This window comes from Hippocampus bargibanti, linkage group LG01, assembly GCF_051943395.1.
Source record: "Hippocampus bargibanti isolate YZ-2025 linkage group LG01, ASM5194339v1, whole genome shotgun sequence".
In the NCBI taxonomy this organism is placed as follows: Eukaryota; Metazoa; Chordata; class Actinopteri; order Syngnathiformes; family Syngnathidae; genus Hippocampus; species Hippocampus bargibanti.
In genome coordinates, this window is record NC_142734.1 from 35000800 (window position 1) to 35022861 (window position 22062).

The window sequence follows — 22062 nt, forward strand, 5'->3', positions numbered from 1 at the left end:
CTTGCGACTCAAACAGTGGCATTTTTTGTTTGCCCACCTCATCCCCATTGTCACCAAGTTCTCCAAGCCAGCTCGTTACAAAGTTGAAATTCTTTCCAACTGAACCCCTTCGTTCGTTTTCATATGCTAAAAGTGAAATACAGCCTTTCATTTTCGCAGCACTGTGTGCCATGATATTCTCTCATGCACAAACACACACCAAAGAGTTCTTTCTTCATATTTCTTTGACGCCTCTGCGTTTTATTATTAATCCATACACCGATTCTCTCTGCACTCAGAACTCCTCTCCGCTCTCCAAATCTAAAGACACACACACTCCCAGACATACACACACACACACAAAATTACTCACGTACACACTGCTTTCAATAATTGATCAATTTCCAAGCTCTCTCACTAAAAATAGCCTGATCATCTTCGCTTCATTCTGGGAGGCTTTCCTCTCCACAAAGTACAAATTCAGACTGCACAGACTGAAACAATGCACAACCACATAAATGAAAAACACACACACTGAAGCAATAATTCTTAGTTGTGTGAGAGATACAAGTCCTGAGGACAGGAATACTAATAACAAAATGTTTCCCATGCACACCGAGGCTCCTGTTGAGCCCCGAGGCAGGAGCCACGAGAACTCACCAACCCACCCAAACACTCACAAACAGCCAATCAGACACAATATTGGCTCATGCAACGCACGAGCAATACTTCCGAATCCATCATTATTCTTGAGTCTCTGTCCATCAAGATTTAATAATTAGGAGAAAAAAACGGGACTTTATCGGTACAAAATACCGCTGATGAATGCAGAATTTGTATTCAGCAGGTTCAGCTCGTAGCCATGCTGAAAAGCATTTGGGAATATATTAGAGGATGAACTTTTGTTTTAAAATTAGTAAAAGTGAAAGGTGCTGTTGAGAGAGCCATTTTGTTGCTCTTTCTGGTAGTAAGCAGAAGTATGCAAATGTATATCGATAGACAATTATGTGAGATTTTCTGATTGAGTTTCACACATTGAATGAAACCATTGAATTTGGGAACACGTGTATGTAAATATCCCAACAGAAACATTCATTATAAAGAGCAATTTGGCAAAACTTCAATGTTATGATTTGAATCTAGATTTTACTGAGCTCGTCCGCAAACCCAAACAAACAGATAAACAAACACAATCCCCATGCTCCAACATTTCTTTTTACAGAAATCAATTTCTTGAATAAATGAAGAGGTGAAAAGTTGGCAGTAGGTACGTTGACAAGAATTTCAACTCGCATGAGTCAATCTAAAGAACAAAGCCAACGTATTTTGACAATCACCACCTTGCAAACCGTGACAATATCCAATTAGTACCAAACATGAAATCATGGTATGTATCTCTTGCAGTCGTTTCCTCATCACATAAGCAACCGACCGGTTAAATTGGGAAGACACTTGTTACTGGAATTATGGCGATGTGGTGACAGGAAGCAGCTGTCGCGAAATTGAAGCCTCCTGAAACCAGTGGCTATTGTCACAGCTTATAAATCATGAGTGGAAGCACTCACACCAATTTTACGCACATTATGTGTGGATGCGCCTAGCTGCATGTGTCCGCGGGGGTGTGCGCGCGGGTATGCGTGTGTATCAGCTGTCCAGGAAGTTGAAGAAACGGCAATTAAAAAAAAAGGCCGCCTGGTCAATGGCGGACCACAAATGTATCTGGACTAGGGTCACCGTGGCAACAACACAGCTACTGTGCTTTCTTATTACAAGCCTTGGCAGTATTGATATCATACCCAAACTGTTATTCTGCCGGTAAATTCTTACCTACTCTAGCTTTAAAGTCTACAATATATATCTCCTTTAAAGTAGAAGTGCTGCTCCAACCAAGATGAAATCGGTCTCTATAAAAGAACTTGGACCAAATATCCATTTTCAGCAACTTATAAAGAAGATGAAGTATCTATGCTTCCTCTTCTTTAAAAGAGCAATATACATAAACAGTACATGTAGTGTTGACATTAATTCCTGATTATCAGGACAGGAATTGGAATGGGGCTGAAACTGAGAGAGTTTAGCACTGCCACCATGCCTATCCACTTACTGAATAAGAGGATCTTTTTTATTTCTCATGACTTTGTTTTTATGCCTGTCACATTATGGCCAAGAGCAGCTAACTCTTCACAGAGTAGAGTGCAGTTGAAATGAGTTTGCTGGTGTTACAGCACTACTATTTCAGAGAGTGTATTTCACAGCTTCATCAGCAGTGCTGCTTTTATTATGTTTGGAGCGACGGCAGCTGTGTTAAAAAAAAATAATAAACAAAAACACTGTAGAACGATTACTGATGTGGACTTCTTTCTGATTAATTTTTTGGGCATTGACAAACACTTTTTAACATACATTATTACTACACAGTAGTACCTCTCCTTATGAACTTTATCTGAAATGTTCAACCTATGAAACATCTCAATGGGAAAAGATCACCTCAATTTTAAGAAAATACATTTTAAGATATGAAAGGTAAAAATATGGTAGTTGCAACTCCGAGTTTCCTGAACGCAACATACTGTATTTTCCAGTTTATAAGGCGCACCGATTATAAGGCGCACCCGCAATGAATGTTGTCTTTTCAAACCTTTTCCATATATAAGGCGCATTGGACTATAAGGCACACCATCAATGAATGAACAAAGTTTTCCAAATATAGAAATGTACAAACGTTTAGGCCCACCACATTATAAGGCGTTACAGGAGAGTTTGGGCTTACGCCCTACCTCTTCAGGGGAAAATTGAGTCGTTGGCTGCTGACAGTAGTTGTGAAACCTGCTGTGGCTCAAAATTACTTCACATATAAGGCACACCTGCGTATAAGGCGTAGAGTCATCTTTTGAAAAAAAATCAAGGATTTTGGTTGGGCCTTGTACACGGACAAATACGGTACTTGTAGCTGCAACGCTAATTGCTCTTATTGAGAATTATCCTGGCATCCCATTGGCTAAGAGGGATATGTTCACCAGTTGGGTGATGACTCACAATGCCGATGTTTGCCTTGGATGTTTTCAAAGAATTGTTAAAAGCAGACAAAAGATCAGTTCTTGACAAAACCTACATCTAAGAGAGAACATGAACAAAACAGGGCAAAGAATAATGAGGGCACATTTAAAAGATAAATGATCATAATATTTATTCTTTACTATCTTCTTTGTTGTTTTATTATGCACAACCCTCATTTGTTGTGCAATAATGTCATTGTAACACATATTTTGATGCATTTTTATGTTTTAAAAAGCATTTATTTGAGGATTTTGGGGGTGCTTGGAAAGAATTAGAGCATTTACATGGAAATGTGTCATTAACATATGTAATTTTCAAGTTCAGAAGTTTCACCCAGAGCCAATTAATTTCGTAAGTCAAGGTTCTTCTGTATTGTGCATGCGTCATTATACGCACATTCACCATTTTAGCAATCATCTAACACATTCAGTAACAAATTCAGTGACAATTGAAACAACCATGTGATACTCATGGGAAAAGTGGCTGAAACTCCATTTCTCTATTATGGGAACATCATTTGAGAGTACGACATTGTAACGCACACTAAGCTGCCATAAGTTTACATGCATGTCGTGTATACAAGCCCCAGGGGTGTTTATTAAAACCGTTTTAGGCATGGACAAGCTGGTGAACAACATAATGTCTCTTTATCGTCCACTTTGCTTCTGCTTGGCTGTCATGTGGCAATGTACATGTTGTCTTTCTGCAGAAATAGCAAAAATATATTATTTGTTTATTGATGCCTTTCTGTACGCTCTGACATAAAAAAAAAATGTTGAGCCAAAACATTACCATAATAGTGATTTACTAGCCTTCTTTCTTCAACTTTCATTTTGCTGTCATAAATAATATCAGGGACGGCGACAGGCAGTATACCTGAGGGACTGTGAGTGTTGTTTGTATCGCGGATGGGTTGAACATAAATGGTGTCAGTCACACGCTGCTAAGTCACACGTTGCGGTGTTCTAATGGTGTAAGGCAGAACGCATAGTGGCTGTCATGTCACCCTCCAAGAAAGTAACACAGTACAATGCTTAAAAGCAAAGAAACTGTTCACTGCATCCTGCAAGTTCAAAACACTAGTACGTCATTCATTCGTTTTTTAACGACAATAGAACATAACATTTTAGACATAAATGAAGCCAAAGAGTAGCAGAGATTAAATTAATAAACCAAAAAATAACAAATAACAAATAAAAAATAACAAATAACAAAAAATAAAATAAAAATAAAAAATACATAAATAAAATAAATAAAATAAAAATAAAAAATAAAATGTAAAAATAATAATATTTATACAATAACAAAAAATACACAAATGGCAATGATAATTACAGAAAAAGAATAGGTGCTATGTATGCTAGCAATAGCTTATGCAATAGGATATGCTTCCTTTCATAACTTTGCTGCTGAGAAATTTACATTTCTCCACAGTGCGACTAATAAAGGTGAATCCAATCCAATAACAAAATACCTTTTATACATGTGCTGTTCAAAAAAAAAAAAGTAAATTCCACTCTCTCACATCCAAAGTCCTCATCGTGTAAATAACAGAAAGTAAACAGACAAGTCAATCTTAAAAATGCTACATTTAGTCATCATCTAAATCCCAGGTGTCAAACTCAATGCCCTGGAGATCTGCATCGTCATAGCATTTTATTTGGCCTGTGTAAGAAATTTAATGTAGCATCACATGAGTGTTTTTCGAAACAAATTCACTTTATAAACAGTTCCACTGTAACTATCAACAGAGAGCAACGAGCGGCGGCGCTGTTCTGTCTTTTTTGGAAGGGCAGAACATGCAGGACTGTCTGTGTGTTTATAAGAGTGAGTAAACACCCCCCCCATCCTCTCACCCCAACGACTCGAAACGCTTAAATAACTTCACACAGCTTCATTATGGAAGACATTGACTATGATGGAGGACTCACTTAACAAGAGGAAATCAGAGTACGACATTGTTCAGCAACACTGTGACATGGCAAGACATTTCGTTCAATCTAATTATCATATTGTAGCCAAATTAACATATTAACAATGTCATTGTGGGGATGCTTCTGTGTGTGTGTGTGTGTGTGTGTGTGTGTGTGCGTGCGTGTGTGTGCGTGCGTGTGTGCGCGTAACCACGTCTGTCAACACCCCCCAACAATTTAATTGGGAGTCATCACTGCCCCAACAACTCTCATTTGAATGTAATGAACTGATTATGATTACTAAGGAGGAACAAAGAGGAATGGCATCTCAACATCAATTTAAAAAAAAAATCAGCATATTAGCACATGCTAATTCTCTGCACTATATGTCAAGGTGAAAAGACTACTTTCAATCTGTATCACCACGGTTTGATTTAATAAGTAGAAAAGGCTTTGATAAGTAGAATTATCACACTCTTACAACTCTGATATTAAAGGAAACGACACCATTTTTTTTGTTTCCTAACTGACATCAGAAAAACGTTTTATAGGATCTAAAACACCCAAAACATGTAGGCTGATATTTTTAGTCAAATGCAAAACACCAATAAAAATGACTTAAAGTGTGCTAAATCTGCAAAAAATTGAGCTGCGAATTGCCCCCAGTTTGTGACGTCACGCAAAGATGTCTCGCCTTACTCGAGAATCAAAACAATGGCTTTAGATTCGGAGAAGATGCTTTCTTGTTAGACATCCAGTTATGAATATGATTCAAATAGTTCTGAAGAGAAAAGCATAAAGGTTTGCAATCGATTAAAGACGTTCTTCCGGGTCATTGTGAGGCATCAAGACTGATGTGTAGCACCCCGAGAAAATGCAGAAGATGGTGCCAAACCTCCATTGATTTGTATGCTTGGAATTTGTGTCAGCGAATATCAAATAGTTGTCTTGGTGCAACACACAACGATTCACCATCGCGTTATTTATGTTTTCCTTCTAATTTCACTAATCAACACAGATCAACACGAAGTTTCCAGACCAAACAAAGTGCCGCAAAATGCATTGTGTGTCGCTTTCTCGGTCAGGGGCGTTCCTTCCGTGACGTGACGCCAGGACTCGTCACCAACTCAATTCAGCGCAAGTCTTAAAACGTAAAATATAGCTATATGCGGTGGAATCTTTGTAAAATACCCTCAGTAGAAGTAATTTGAAGCGATTATACAAATTATGGACACAATTTAATCGGTGGCGTTGGTTGGTCTTTAAATGTGATGCATATGAAGGGCCCATGAAATGAAACAGAGCACTGCGACCAAGTTTTGTGTACTTTCCAAGGGCATTGAACTTTGTTTTGGTGAAGTCAAGGCCGATGTCAAGCGTGATCGCTTCTGAGAATTTCGATATCTGGGCAGACAACAACAGCATGAATTTCCAAAGTTAATGTGAGACCTTCTTAGCTAGGAAAACCATGCTTCCTCTGAGATGCAGATGATATTTTCTCTCTGTTATGAGAAATCTATGATGTGAAAAGATTTAATTAAGATAAACTGGTGGAGTCATAATTAATTCCGCTCCTGTGTGAATCACGCCTATTGCCAAGAACATAGGAAAGACTCAAGCGGCATGAATTGCAAATTTAAACACACATCCACACGTGTTTAAAGGACAACCGACATCACTTTTTTGTTTCCTAACTGACATCAGAAAAACGTTTTATAGCATGTAAATTACCCAAAACACGCAGTATGATCTTTTTAGTCAAATGCAAAACACCAATAAAAATGACTTAAAGTGTCCAAAATCTGCAAAAAGATGAACCCAGAAGTGGCCAGTTTCAGAAGGTCCCGCCCCCTTCTCTGTGGTATCACCCCAAGACGTCTTGCCTTGCTGGAGAATCAAAACAATGGCTTCAGATTCTGAGAATATGCTTTCTTGTTACTCATCATATTTTTCATGAGATTTCCTGTAATTAAGAACCACAGAGTGGTGTGTCCTTGGCATGAAGGACAGATTCTGTCGAAGCCCTCCTTGCTTGTGCTCTTTGGACCGGATTTGACTAATGGCATGGTTATATTAGCCGTTAGATGCTGGGGAGCATCTTCTTAATCACCGCTCCACGAGTGCTAAATCTCCAAAGTGTGGCCAACTCTTCTATTGAGGCAGACTGTAATTGTCTCACTAATCTCCCCGGCGTTAAATGACCCGCAGAAACAGTGTCCCACTGGACAGACTTAATCCACCGATTGGAGACTGGCCTTTTTTGTTTTCCTTGGAATATTTAAAAACAAATTCTGCTGATGGAAAGCTTACAGAACTATTGGAAAGGTAATTAAAAGCGAGCAGCAGTTTTTAAACGCTTGACTTGTACCGAAACAAACTATGCCCCCTAGACACAGAAAATGCACGGACTCGGTCCATCAGCAGCATTTCATTCCTTTTGTGCGGGTAAAATTAGATGAGTGCACGGCAGGCTTTGCAACAGACTCACATCCTGTCACAATATTTGCTTTTCAAACGTGCATAGCTGTGTCATTAATCAAGTTTATTCAGTTTACATCGTTAACATATAAATAAACGACTGCTTTAAATTATCCTGCCTGCAGTTAAATCTCAAATGCTTTTTTTGGGCGCTTAACCTTTCTCGAAACAAATGTAGGCGGAAGGCAAAATTCAAGAATTGATCAATTCATTCACTTCAACAATCTCTTAAGACAACGAGTACCCTATATAAAACAACAACATCCCCCAGATGAAACCGTTACTATCGCTGAAATGAACCGGCCTATGTGGGGCTGGGATGGAGAGCACTTAATGTATCAAAGTAGGATTCAGCAGCATCACCCATCTGGGCTGGAATCATTATATTCGCTCGCCCTTTAGGCACCCAGCTTTGGTGCCTACCAATAAGCAGGATGATCCATTACCTTTAGAGCTTGCAAAAGCCTAGCTCAAGGCGTTGAAAAACTACACAACTGAAATCTATCAAGCACTATCGCACTGTGCTACAGCTGATAAATATTCATACTAAGCCTTGAAACAGATGTGTTGGCTCATGGGAAATGTAAAAAAAAAATGCAGACAACAACACTGAGAATATTATAATAACATGGGGGAGATACATAGATAGCTTGGCCTGAAATGTAGTCAGGTTGGCTATTTTTACAAAGAGATCATATGAAAATTGAAGCAAGGCTGTGTTGACAAGTAATGACCGTAAGTCCAACGTGCAAAGCAGAGACCATCAATTAAATTGGATTTGAGATGCATTTAGTGACATCAAGAAAAATGTCCAATAATCGTTTCCATTTGTTTCCACATTTACATTAACAGTGACCTTTTCCACGCAATGATGGAAAGGACAGGGAGCATTGAGGAGTTTCGGAAAGGGTGTAGAATGAGATTAACTCCTGGTCCTACACAATATAATGACGGCACAGTTATCCGCAGTGTCTGATATCCCCAAAACAATAATGTTCAACAATGAGAAGACTTACCATCAGGAGGCTGAGCAGGTGTAAAGTGAGGAGGCTTGTCTGAAAGAGAGATGAGAAAAGAAAAATCAATCAACAAATACCAGTAAACTTTTGAAACCCTATCGTGTCATACAGACAGTACAGCGCTGAATATTCAGGAAGTCTTGTTTTTGAGTTAGTGACGATTCCTGACGTTACGTCACGGAGGGAACGCCCCTGACCGAGAAAGCAACACACAATGCATTTGGGTACTTTGTTTGGTCTGAAAACTTTGTGTTGAACCGTGTTGATGGCAAAATTAGAAGGAAAACAAATAAATAATGCGATGGTGAATCGTTGTGTGTTGTACCAAGACTACGATTTGATTCTAGTTGACACAAATTCCCAGCAGACAAATCAGCCCATTTTCAACGGAGCTTGGGCGCCATCTTGTGCATTTTCTGGGACTCTACATTACATCCAGATGCCTCAAAATGACACGAAATTACTTCTTTAATCGATTGCAAACATTTATGCTTTCCTCTTCAGAACTATTTGAATCATATTCATAACTGGATGAGTAACAAGAAAGCATCTTCTCCGAATCTGAAGCCATTGTTTTGATTCTCGAGCAAGGCAAGACGTCTTGGTGTGACGTCACGAACAAGGGGGCCGGACCTTCTGAAACTGAAACTTTTTTTCTGATCATGTTGAAGTACTTTTTAGACACTTTAACTCATTTTTATTGGTGTTTTGGGTGTTTTAGATGCTATAAAACGTTTGTCTGATGTCAGTTAGGAAACAAAAAAAATGGTGTTGATTGTCATTTAAGGTCTTTAGAGCTACACAATATCAGATATCACACAAGAGTCTACATAACTTGAATCTTGAAAAGTTCCCAACAACTTATAATAAATAATGCTTTTATTTTGTGGACAGTTTGACTGTGAAACTCAGGGATACTATTTCCATGATTTTCAATGGGGAGGGGGGGTTGGAAATATTAATGAATCTGCAATAACAAAAGACACCGGAATTAATTATGTACAACCTTTGAGTCATCATGGATCGAAATGTCATAAAACAATCAAACAAAATGCCAACATGGTTTGCTCCTCAATGTTGCACGGATCCCAGCAGCAGCTCGCTGGGGTGAAGAACTCAATCAAAGCACCAGCACGGAGAATATCCATCACACTCAGCAGAGCCCCCTGGCGGTCTGCGCTGCCATTACAGCACTTTTCACACCTTGTCGCCACTCTGCATAACTCATATTAATGATAAAACATATCAATTCAACCACAAATGTAACACATTTATGCGAGGAATCCGTGATTCATTCCTCGGACTTTCCAAGAATCCTTATAATATGTGGCTGACATTTAAATGGAGACTGACAGAGAATTGCTTGTCAACAGCTGGGAGCTTCAGGGGAAGAAAGAGTGCAGGAGGCAAAACAAGAAGGGAGTGCAAAGACGAGGCCGGGGCTTCAAGTGAATAATGAAGTGTCTGCTGAAGCTGTGCCCCAGTCACTCATGACGGAAGCCTTTTCTATCAAGGAGACGCTTTCTAGAGAGAAGCAGATAGTGCTGGGAGATAAATACCGTATAGAGTACATACGCAAAGGATTTGTTCAAAATTCTACGGACACCTTTTTTTTTTTAGTTTGATGCACTCCATTTTCAATTATTTGTATCCTAAAGTCACATGATCACAGAAAAGACATGCACCAACAGGTACACAAACAAACTCAGATAGGCAATATACAATAATACGTAAAGGACGGGGGAGGATGAACAATTCTTCCAATGACGATATCTTTTCAAAAATATCTTTTTCTTCCCGATCTCCCATTTCTTGACACAGTGGCTGTCTGTGTGAATGTCACCGCATGAACATCATTCAGCCAATATCTTAAGGGAATCAATATGTGTCTGAGTGTGACATTTTAGCCAAGTGAAGGCAGATGTTAGATGGATGATTTTTGTGTGTTCGACCGGGTATCGCCTTCCCCTCACATGGGTAGTCAAACACCTTGATAATGTGTGTGCGCGTGTGTGTCTGTGTGTTGTTTGTAGGGCAACACAACGAGAGTATAACCATGGTCATTCTTGGATTACATGCAGACTTGATCTATCTCTCCAGGGCATACGCCCCCCCCCCCCACACACACACACATGTTGGTTTGCTCATCTTAAAAGTGCAGTTGGACCAACATTGCGTGACAGTCTGCCTGATTTTATATTATCCACCTTATCCCAGTTGCACCGGAAAAACGCAACATGAGACTCAAAGGATACCTCGGATTAGAAAATGAAACCAAGTGAGAGTGACGCAGCCAACTGGTACAGAGGAAATTGTACAAAAAAAAAAAAACTAAAATAATGGATACCGTGTGAATCTTGCAAAGCGGATATACCCGATTTCTGCAACCTAAATGACGATTCGCATTTCCAAACCCAAACCCACATTTCTGCTGCCATTCCAGTGGCCATTCTATGGAAGTATGTCTAGAGCAGTTTCCATCCTATAGGTGGTGTACTACTGCATTAAGTACCTCAATAAAAGGTAACAAAGTGTGAATAAAACACAAATACTGTATGTTATTTTCAAGGGCAGTCGGAAGAAACGCAAACAGTTGTGAACCACACCGAAGAGAATGTACCCATATTGCATGTTTTGGGCCGCTTTTCTTTCGTAAAAACCACATCAATCAAATGGACGCGGTATTCAAAAGTTATAAACCTACAGTTGTTGAGGAAGAGGAGAACGGCGAATCCGAGCGTCGACGTGGCCAGGAGGATCAGGCAGATGTTGCAAGGGATCATGAAGTAGCGCACCACCAGAGACACTTTGTGTTGGTATCTCCGATCCCGCTCTGGCAGTGTCGGTGAAGGATAATGGCACCCGGCCATGGTCCACTCCATTGACCCCCTTCCCTCCAAGGCGGGCGAGGAGACAACCGGGCGAGGAGGGCGTCGAGAGGCGCCCAAAGACCCGTTGGACAGTATGATGGCGGTTGGTTAAACGACACCCAGTGAAGAAGAAAAATGACCCAAGATAAAAAATACAAAATGGCAACTGTAATGGTCCGTTCTTCAGGTGCGTTTCCAGCTGTGAACCGTAACGGCAAGACGGTGACCCTTTCCGACTAATAAGCTTTCATCGGTTTCCAGGCGATGCATTTTTAAACACCATAACATCCACCACGAGAGAGACGAAGGCTCGACAGAGGAGGACTAGTTGGAGTCAACCCACCTGTCCATACCACCTTTTAGGATCTACATCCTGCTGTGGCCTCTTGGGAAAATCCAAGTGGTCTTTTAGCAGGGGGATATGTAAAAGTGGCAAATATATTGAAAATGAATATGACAGTATGATACACGTGGGTCGGGATGACGTGGTTGTTACACTGCTATGCCTCTGAGTTATGAAGAAAAGGGATATTTGAAGTGTAATGTATCCACAAGGAAAACTCCAACGGGAATCCTCTTCTGCTCTTAATGTGACCCTGATCGGGGGGGATTACCTTCTCCCATAAACTCACTGGCTCCGTTGTCAAAAGCCCTTCAAAAGCATGCCAAGGAAGGTCTTGCACAGCAGCAACGTGTCAAGTATATCCCTAAGAGCCTGGTATCTTATTTCCAGCTCTCCACGAAACTCACAGCAACAACAATTTGCTGTCCTCTGACGCCACGCAGCTGTTTCTTTTGTATCTCCCGAACAAGCTGGAGATAGAGAAGTGTCTCATATGAGAACTTGACACCAGAATCGCTCTTGGGCTTGTTATTCTTCCTCTTAGTCTCCTCTTGGTGTCTTCAAAAGTGTCAAAAGAAAATAAAAAGGCAAGAAAAGTTGAAGATAACGAAGCAAGTAATCTGTCAGAGTGGTTCCATGAGCATAAGATTAAAACTCTGTTTGGGACAAAAAAAAAAACCTCAAAGATGCATAAAAATGAAATATAGCCAGAAGTGGAGATTTGTAGTGCTCTCCTCTGACCAGAAATGCGCAAAAATGAGAGAAAAAGGCTCTCACTGCACCCTGATCTCATTTATCATCATATTCTTAACAGGAAATAACTTATTTACTCTTTACCCGCTTTCAACAGTGTGTCAGCTGTTTTGTTCTCCTTTTTTTTACGCTTCCCTGAGCATCAATTCCTTTGGATTGTCTCGTTCCATGCCTTGGTTGTCTTGGACACGTGGATTTCTGTTTTTTTACGTCTCAGAGGTGGACCCGGTCAAAGCAACAAAGCAGACTCCGGGTATTCAAAGAAACGCTTAATCCCCCGGCAGCAGGTTGCGGTCCTGGTGGCAACACCCTCGGTCGACCGAGGCTGCCAAGAGCGAGCCAGCGAGCAAAGTCCGTGCACAGATGTGGCAGCCGCCAGCGCCACTGAGAGATGGTAAGGTGGGTAGTCAAATAATAAAAAGGGAGAGGTGAGCTGCTTAAAAGCAAAAAAAGAAGCACTTTGGTCCGCGTATTATATTTCTTTTTTTTTTTAAAGAAAAAAAATAGTATTGCTGGTTTCCCATACACGCTCCTCCTGAAGAGCGTGGGCACTGAGCCGGCAGAATGAATGAGTGCAGTGAGAGAGAGAGAGAGAGAGAGAGAGAGAGAGAGAGAGAGAGAGAGAGAGAGAGAGAGAGAGAGAGAGAGAGGGGGGGGGGGCTGTTGGAAGAGAGGTTCTCTTAACAAAAGGGAGGAGGGGTCTGGGATTGAACGAGCAAGAAGAATAAAGCCTGTGCAGAATAGCGCTGTCGTCCTAACCGGAGGAAAAGGAGGGTGACAACTGACAACAGCGTAGAGGTGAAACAAAAGGGATTTGAGGTCTTGGGAGATGTCAGCCAACTCCATTTGTCTAATCAAAAGAATCACTTGCACAAAAAAAGTGTTTGAACAAATCATGAAAGAGGGATTTTCAATAGCTCACCGATGGGTCGAAGCATCTGAGGTTCAAGTCCCCCTCTTTTTATTTTATATGTTGGCAAAACTTCTTTTATGACAAATTAAAAAAAAAGAACATTATTATACAGTAAAACCTTCACTTATTCACAAATTTAATCGGGAATTGAAACACTGCTATTACCGAATTTGTTTGGGTTTTGTTTTTTCATGCTTGGGTGCCGATAAAGCACTGACCATGGCCTCTGGCAATGTTTTTCTATTCCACAAGGGGGCAGCATCTCCATTTTTTCCATGTTAGCGCTTTGTTCAAAGCTTCAGCTATTGTTAAAGCGCTATATAAAGCAATATGTATGTACAGTAAAGTCTCGTTATATCGATATTCAAGGGAGTCCGAAAAAATATCGATATAACCGGGACTATCGATATATCCGACCCTGTTTGCATGTAATTTTCTCCGTGCGTGCATAGAAATAGTATCGATATAACCGGGACTATCGATATATCCGATATCGATATAACGAGACTTTACTGTATTACATTGTATTTTGGACAGCTGCCCTCATTTTAAGATCACATAACTCCAGACCCATATAATTAAAGAATTAACTTTTTTTTCTGATGAAGGAAGAGAGTCTAAGGTTTCTAACGCTGTATTGAATGTTTATGTTGTCCTAAGACTCAATATTCTGTGGGTCCTGGAATTCGAGTGACAATGACAAAAACACTGCTAATGCTTTGCATTACATGCATGCATCATCAATTTAAATTGAAGCACCATGGACCAACTTTTCGTGTCAGTGATATTTTGCGATTTTTAACAGGAATTTCGAATTCTAAAGTAAATTCCACTTTTATGACCAAAATTCGGCTTCTCTGAGATTCCCGAGTCAGTCAAAAACTAAAAGTCATGCATGACATTCAGGCTTTGAAACGTCTGTCGTGGAACGTGAGTAAATAATGATACGTGAATCTCTTCATCAAGAAGTACTCGTAATAATGTGTTTTGTATCGCTATTTACAACAAGACAAGTTGGCGCTCCAAAGCCGTCATTTGACACATCCTCGATTTATGAATATTTTTTAGATATCAAAAATACAATTTCATTTATCTGTGTCACTTAGATCTCAATGACTCTTTAAAGGACATTTACTGACATTTTTTTTTCTAACTGACATCAGAAAAACGTTTTATAGCATCTAAAATACCCAAAACACGCAGGCTGATATTTTTAGTCAAATGAAAAACACCAATAAAAATGACTTAAAGTGTCCAAAAACTACTTCAAATTGAACCAGGAAGTTGCCAGTTTCAGAAGGTCCCGCCCCCTTGTTCGTGACGTCACGAAAAGATGTCTTGCCTTGCTCGAGAATCAAAACAATGGCTTCAGATTCGGAGAAGATGCTTTCTTGTTACTCATCCAGTAATGAATATGATTCAAATAGTTCTGAAGAGGAAAGCATAAATGTTTGCAATCGTTTAAAGGAGTCCTCACATATTAATTCGAGCTGTCAAGGACAGCATGTAATGTCCCAGAAAATTCAAAAGATGGCGCCAAAGCTCGGTTGGAAATGGGCTGATTGGTCTGCTGGGAATTTGTCAGCGAATATCAAATTGTTGTCTTGGTGCAACACACACATCGCGTTATTTATGCGTTTTCCTTCTAATTTCGCCATCAACACGGATCAAAACGAAGTTTTCACAACAAACAAAGTACCTGAAATGCATTGTGTGTCGCTTTCTCGGTCAGGGATGTTCCTTTTGTGACGTGACGTCAGGAATCGTCATCAACTCGTAAACAAGACTTCCGGAATATTCAGCGCGAGTCTTAAAAGGTAAAATATAGCTTTAATATGCGGTGGAATCTTTGTAAAATACGCTCAGTATGAGTCATTTGAAGTGATTTTACAAATTATGGACACAACTTGTCCGGAGATGTCGGTTGTCCTTTAAAGATATTAAACCCCAACTTATATTACCCGAATCAGGAGGTTAAAATTGAGTAAAAATTGAACATGGCATTCAAAGGCGTGAATGTTTTTGATTAAAATGTTCACAGATGTTCAATATACGAAATATATGAAACCCGTTTTATTTTGCTAGCTCGAGCAGTTCCCAACATGTAAGTCGTTGTAAAGTGACATCAACTTTTGAATCATCCTGCAACGTTATCGGCCAGAAAAAAAAAAACAGTAAAAAAACACCCGTACACAAAGAGAGCAGTGCCAACTTGCCATTGCTTTTGTTAAATATGTGACTTTCTCACACAACAAAATTAATAGAAACTAAACCAACAGCGCCTCTGCTGTTTGCAGTTGAGCGGCGCCCTCCATTTTGCCCCAACACAAATTGCCAGCTGACAATTATACTAATATAACAAAATCCTCAGGCTCTCGGCTAAAACACAAAAAAGATGTGGAGGAATTTGCATCCATATCATCACGCTAAATTGTTGAAAAAGATATTTAAAAAAAAAAAGCCCTTCCTCACTGCTCTTCTAATGCGATAATGAGGTCATGCTATATTTTCGGCTTGGAATAAACTCAACGACAGCAGGCGGCAGATGCGAGGCGAGATCGAGCATCAATTATTTATGTTTCTTCGCTCTCTCTCTCTCTCTCTCTCGCCCTCTCGTGTATATTCTGTGTCTTCTCCAGCTTCGTCTCTGCCTCCATTTTCATCTCTGCCATTCATGTCGCCACATCACATACTCAAAACCTTTCTCGACCTCCTCATCAACATCGTTGGCATCTGCAGCATCGTCACGATCCACACAAAGAGGTCTCACCAAGCTCCTGAACAGCTTGAATAATCGCAAAATCTAATTAACAGGGAGATTTTTGTTTACTTTTGTCTCTTTGACTTTCACAATTTTGTGCATAACAAAAAAGAGAAGAAACTGCATGCAATCCGTGAAATGCCACATCCTCCCACCAGAGGGTGACAAGGATCTGGTGGCAGATCCTTGTCCACATCAAAGCGGCAGCAGCTTTGATCCATTTTTAATGGCGCCAGTAGCGCGCAAGGTGAACATCTCTTTCATGAATCCTTTGAAATGACAAATACCATTAAAAGAACCAAAAGATCTCCTCTACTCTGTTTAATGATGATCATGTAGCTGATGAGGGTTAAAAAAAAGTTGTATGTAAGTTATAGATTATGCCAAGAGAGATATTTGTCGAGTTCAATAAGCAAATGGCAGTGAGGGTTCAATATATGTCTGTGTGTGTTTGTGTGACTAGTCTAACATTTTACACCATACGTAGTGAGGACATTTTTGACAAGCGAGGACCTTTCACAAGGTCATCACAAGTTTTTCATTCTAAAGGCTTCTAGAGGGTCTATATACAGTAAAGTCTCGTTATATCGATATCGGATATATCGATAGTCCCGGTTATATCGATACTATTTCTATGCACGCACGGAGAAAATTACATGCAAACAGGGTCGGATATATCGATAGTCCCAGTTATATCGATATTTTTTCGGACTCCCTTGAATATTGATATAACGAGACTTTACTGTATATGCATCTGTTAAGGTTTCAGAGAGGTCCTCACAAATTCACCCAAAATGATTTTTTTTCATTTCACTTGGATACACATATTTTTTACTCACTGTGCGTGTTCATGTGTGTGTTTGTGTGTTTGTGTGTGCGCATGTTGAATGAGAGGAAAAAGTTTATACCACAAAAATTAAAAACAATATTTTAACCAAATTCGGGGGCATTCCTTCAGTGACGTAACATACGGACTCGTCATCAACTCAAAAACAAGACTTCCGGAATATTCAGCGTGAGTCTTAAAACGTAAAATATGGCGATATGCGGTGGAATCTTTGTAAAATACGCTCACTAGAAGTCATTTGAAGCCATTTTACAAATTATGGACACAACTTGTCCGGAGACGTCGGTTGTCCTTTAAAGAGTTCATTGTAAAGCAATGTATTGAAATTAATTGCTGTTATATGAAAAGAATGTCCGCCAAGTTTGGGTCCCCCTCCATTTGTAACACATCAAATCTGACCCCCTTTGCAAAAAGCTTGGACACCTCTGCTCTAAATTGTACTTAGGTGTGAGTCTGAAAGTAAATGATTGTTGTGGCAGGCAGCGGGTTCAATGTGTCCCCCGCCGATTGCCCGAAGATGGGTAAGATGGGCTCCAGCATCTCCCACCTCCCTTGTGAGGAAAAGTGAATCCGAAAAATGGATGGATGGATGGATTATTAGCATACTGTGAGTCACCTTGGCTGTTCTGCAGGAAAATAGGTTCAAAGCCCAAACTGCTTTGGCCCAAAAGAGCATGCTGCTATTCATAGATGACAATGGGTGTGGATGCTCAAACTGAACGCTTCTTTGGTGAAACAACTCCTGTTTTACTTTAATGAGCGTCACGGCTGGAAAAAAAATATTCTATTTTCCATTTCAGTTCCATCAAAAGCCCTTATGTGGAGTATTTTTGTTTGTTTGTTTTATATGACAATTTCCATCTTTTTCAGTCTTGGTGCTTTTTGTTTGCACGCGTCTCTGGATCTTTCTCTGCAGAACAACATACAGATGTAAAACACAAATGTGCTGTATGGCTGAGCAATCCTTGTCCTATTGAAAGTGACAGCCAGGAGTGATTTCGTAGCAGTCGATTCATTTGCATGTACGCCAACGGAGCTCGCTCCAGTTTTTCACTGCGTCTTTGTCGCTGGTTGCCTGTCGAGTTGGATCTTCTCTGATAGAGCGAGAGGGGCGATATTAATTGGCCAGCAATGTTGAGATTCAGCCTATAAATGAGACAGCCATAAATTTTACATGCATATGCTCACGTTGTCCTTTCAAACAAGCCGGTCACTGTAGATCCTGCTATCTCTTTCACCCTCATAATTCCAGTTCTTTTTAATAGCAGTGCAGTCTAACAGCATGCTGGAATCCTGCCTAAATGGGGGGTGGTTGCAATTATTGTAGAAGCAATCACAAGGACGGACAAATGAATAGCCTGTTTAGTTGCATGTATTCAGTTTTAACAAATGCTGGGAAGGTTTATGTTGAACCGAAAACCGATTTTGGGACAAGATTAAAATGCAGTGACCATTGGGAACTTGGTGTGGAAAGGAAAATTAATTCATTATGAAAACAAAAAAACAATTGAGCATTTTGGCGATATTTGTTTTTCATTCTGTGTCGAAGGCAAGCACGCGGTCAGTCTTTTCACAGGAAATTGACTCAATGTTTTGCCAACAAAGCATGCCATTTTTACATCTTATAAAAATTAATTAGTGGTTAACCACCAGCGGTTAGCGGATGATGGTGAAGACTGTAAACCGCTTTCTTCATAAATGTTGTCTGAGGACAATGACGGCGGTGAACAGCAGAGCTTAAAGGACAACCGACGTCTCCGGACAAGTTGTGTCCATAATTTGTAAAATGGCTTCAAATGACTTCTACTGAGCGTATTTTAAAAAGATTCCACCGCATATAGCTATATTTTACCTTTTAAGACTTGTGCTGAATAGTCAGGAAGTCTTGTTTTTGAGTTGGTGACGAGTCCGTACGTGACGTCACTAAAGGAACGCCCCTGACCGAAAAAAGGACACATTATAGCAGTCCTTCCATCACGTCAATGTATTTTGCTGTATTGTTTGGTCTGAAAACCTTGCGTTGCACCCAAAAGCCGCCAGAAGAGGGTGTCCAAGCTCCATATAAGGAATTCATTAGCTTGTGGAAACGCAGGTGGCCACAGGAGGTCGCCATTTTGTGCCTCTTTTCTGGTGATCCGTTTCTCCCCAATGTTGCCTCAAAATGGCATGGAATAAATTATTTAATCAATTGCAAACATGTATGCTTTCCTCTTCAGAACTATTTGAATCATATAGTTTTGGCGTGACGTCACGAACTGGGGGCGGGACTTTCTGAAAATGCCCAATTCGCAGCTCAATTTTTTGAGGATTTTGGACACTTTAAGTCATTTTTATTGGTGTTTTGCATTTGACTAAAAATATCATGCTGTGTGTTTTGGGAATTTTAGATGCTATAAAACGTTTTTCTGATGTCAGTCAGTTAAGAAACAAAAAAGTGACGTCGGTTGTCCTTTAAAGCGTATACATGTGTGATTCTTCAAGTGTGCTATCTATTGAAAGCAATTTTGAAAAATGGAAAAAAAAAAAAGGATCAACACAACAGTATTGAATGCACAGAGGTGTGCAGCACATGTCCCTCTCTTGAAATGTGGCAGAAGCTTTCTGTGCCTGATGACAGAAACAGCCTCTCTTCAACCAGAGCATGACTAGCAAGACTCAAACAAGAGCGAGCGCCTATGCATCAACTCGTCTGTCATCCACAAGTGGAGGGGTGGAGTCAGAGGGAGGCATCGGGGTTGGTGGGGGGGGGGGGGGGTGTAGCAGGGAGGGAAGCAGAGGGAGCTTGTTTTTTTTTTTTACGACATCACAGCAATGTATTTGGCATATTGCCAGAGCCACAAGCCACCTCATCCATTATTCATCTGGCTAACAAACTGCTAAATGAGGTAAACGAACAAGAAAAACCACAGTGAAAAGTATGGCCATGAAGCAAGACCAATGACTGCGCACGGACATTTTGACTGCATGCACGGGAGCTTAACGACTCAGGCCCAAGCGCCCATATGACTCAACTCAACCCAACTGTATTTATGGAACATTTTAAAACAGCCTCCACCGTATAGATAGATAATAGATAATATCATATTTACAACGATAAAATGGTCATTAATTCATTCAGACGTGTGAAAAGTGTCCACTCCAGTGCCAGCATTTTTGTCATTGTCACTTGAATTCCAAGACCCACAGAATGTTGAATTTTAGGACTACATAAACATTCAATGCAGCGTAAGAAACCTCAGACTCTCTTCTTCCATCAGAAAAAAAGTTAATTCCTAAATTGTATGGGTCTGAAGTTATATGAGCTTGAAATGCAGACGGCTGTCCAAAATACAATGCAATACAGTACCTGCAAACCCTCGTTTTTCGTTTTATTCAAATCTGCCCCAAAATGGAATGGTTCTCACTTGACCTGTTTCATGAAATCCAGATAAATCAGATTTTTTTTTTTTTACATAATCTTACAAAGTCATAAAGCTTCGATCAAAACATAACCTCCTTGGCAGAGGTAAAAATGTGAAGTCTTCCAGATCCTTTTAATGACGAAACCAGGCGGGTTCCCCTGAAGTCAGCCTTTCTTCACATGCTGCTTTTCCCGCCAGTCTATTAACGCCATCTTGCATGCATCTTGCACAACTGACCCGTTCCTTTGACCTTTTCATTCCTCCCCAAAATGTAAAATGAAATCACTTTACCACAGATGGCAAGCACGTGTTACGGAGAGCATGAACAATACAGTATTTCACCTCTCACAAGTCAGGCCCGATCCATGCATCCATGATCTTTACAAGACAGCGGGGGGATGAAGTATTGCCCCGTTGCCACGACAACACCCCATATGGAGAAAACACCGCCGAGAAAAATGGTGATTTGTGAGATTTCATTTGGAAAACCATCCCGAAGACGAGGTGGCGAAGACGGAGGAGAAAAATGGAGTCGGTGAAACAAGAGTGGAGAGAGAGAACGCGAGCAATGGTCTGCTTACAACAATTTGTGGTAGTACCAGTGTTTGAAATAACGTCAGCCCGGAAGCGTACAACTTTTACGTCGGGCGTATGACTTTCAAAACGTCTCGGCCCGGTTGGCCGACAACTTCAAAAAATATATATATATATTTTTTTTTTCTCATCAAATGTTTGTTTTATTCAATAAAGCAAAATATATATGCAAATTACCAAACGAACATTCGTTTGGCAATTTGCATACTTGGCACGGCAGCCAATCAGAAGCCTGTTTCGTGCTTCGGACTATACCGTGACTGTAAAGTGTACTTGAGAGTTTCGAAAGGCGCTTGGAAAGAGGAGTTCACGTGGCTTTTAGCAGACAACGCAACGCAAACATTGCATTGTGCACCATGACGACAAACGACAACTGGAGCAAAATATTCAGCAAGTGATATTTACTATTAATTCAGCAAGGGAGCATTTGTGGTAGGTACTTCTTTAATTGAAAAAAACTCCTTTATACTTTGCAACAATGATGTTGCTTTTTTGCGATTGTTTTTTTTTTTATTGTGTTACAAGTTGTGAAAAATGGGGCGGGCAACTTTATGGCCGGGCAGGCAACTTTTCAGAGTTGTCTGCCCTGGTGTCCGCTAACTTTTTATCATAAGTTTCAGACACTGGGTAGTACTTACCACAATTTTTTTGCCTACTGTGTTTTTCTACAATTCACACCGGAACACCTCTTCTGACATTCATCTCAACACCTGCAAGCCATTCCACCACAAGCGGAATAATAAGTAGACGTCATCCTCCCAGGTTTCCACTTACAATTCCTGCCTCTCTCCATCCCCGCCCCGTCCCCACATTCAACCTTCACCTCTTGATCTAAACCAGATATTTACCATGTGACCCTTACAAGCCCTCGCACTGCCCAGTGGCTCCCTGAGGACCTGAGGCCAGATCGTCTGTCTTGACTCACCACAGCAACAAATGAAGCAAGCGTTCAATAGATCACATGATTGGCCCGTCATGGGCCTTCACTTCAGATAGCAGACATTTTTTTTAAAGGTGGAAGAAGAGCTGCCTTTTAACGTTAATTCACACTGCCATTTACTTAGAATGCTTTTATGGCCTAAATTTGCATGAAAATGAAAGGTTTCAACAAAGGTGGTACCCATGCATGAGAAA

At 40.4% G+C, this 22062-nt stretch overlaps 1 protein-coding gene across 4 annotated transcripts in view; it reads right to left on the minus strand.

Moving 5' to 3' along the window:
• The window catches only part of agrn (agrin), a 247953-nt gene that overhangs the window by 127503 nt on the left and 98388 nt on the right, over positions 1–22062 (minus strand). For 3 of the 4 annotated variants that reach the window (XM_089013232.1, XM_089013247.1, XM_089013225.1), the window contains one exon: positions 8444–8482. In XM_089013232.1, the coding sequence (XP_088869358.1) occupies positions 8444–8482 (39 nt within the window). Of the gene's footprint in view, positions 1–8443; positions 8483–11150; positions 12937–22062 lie in introns of those variants that run through there. The other variant, XM_089013239.1, reaches the window with a different exon arrangement.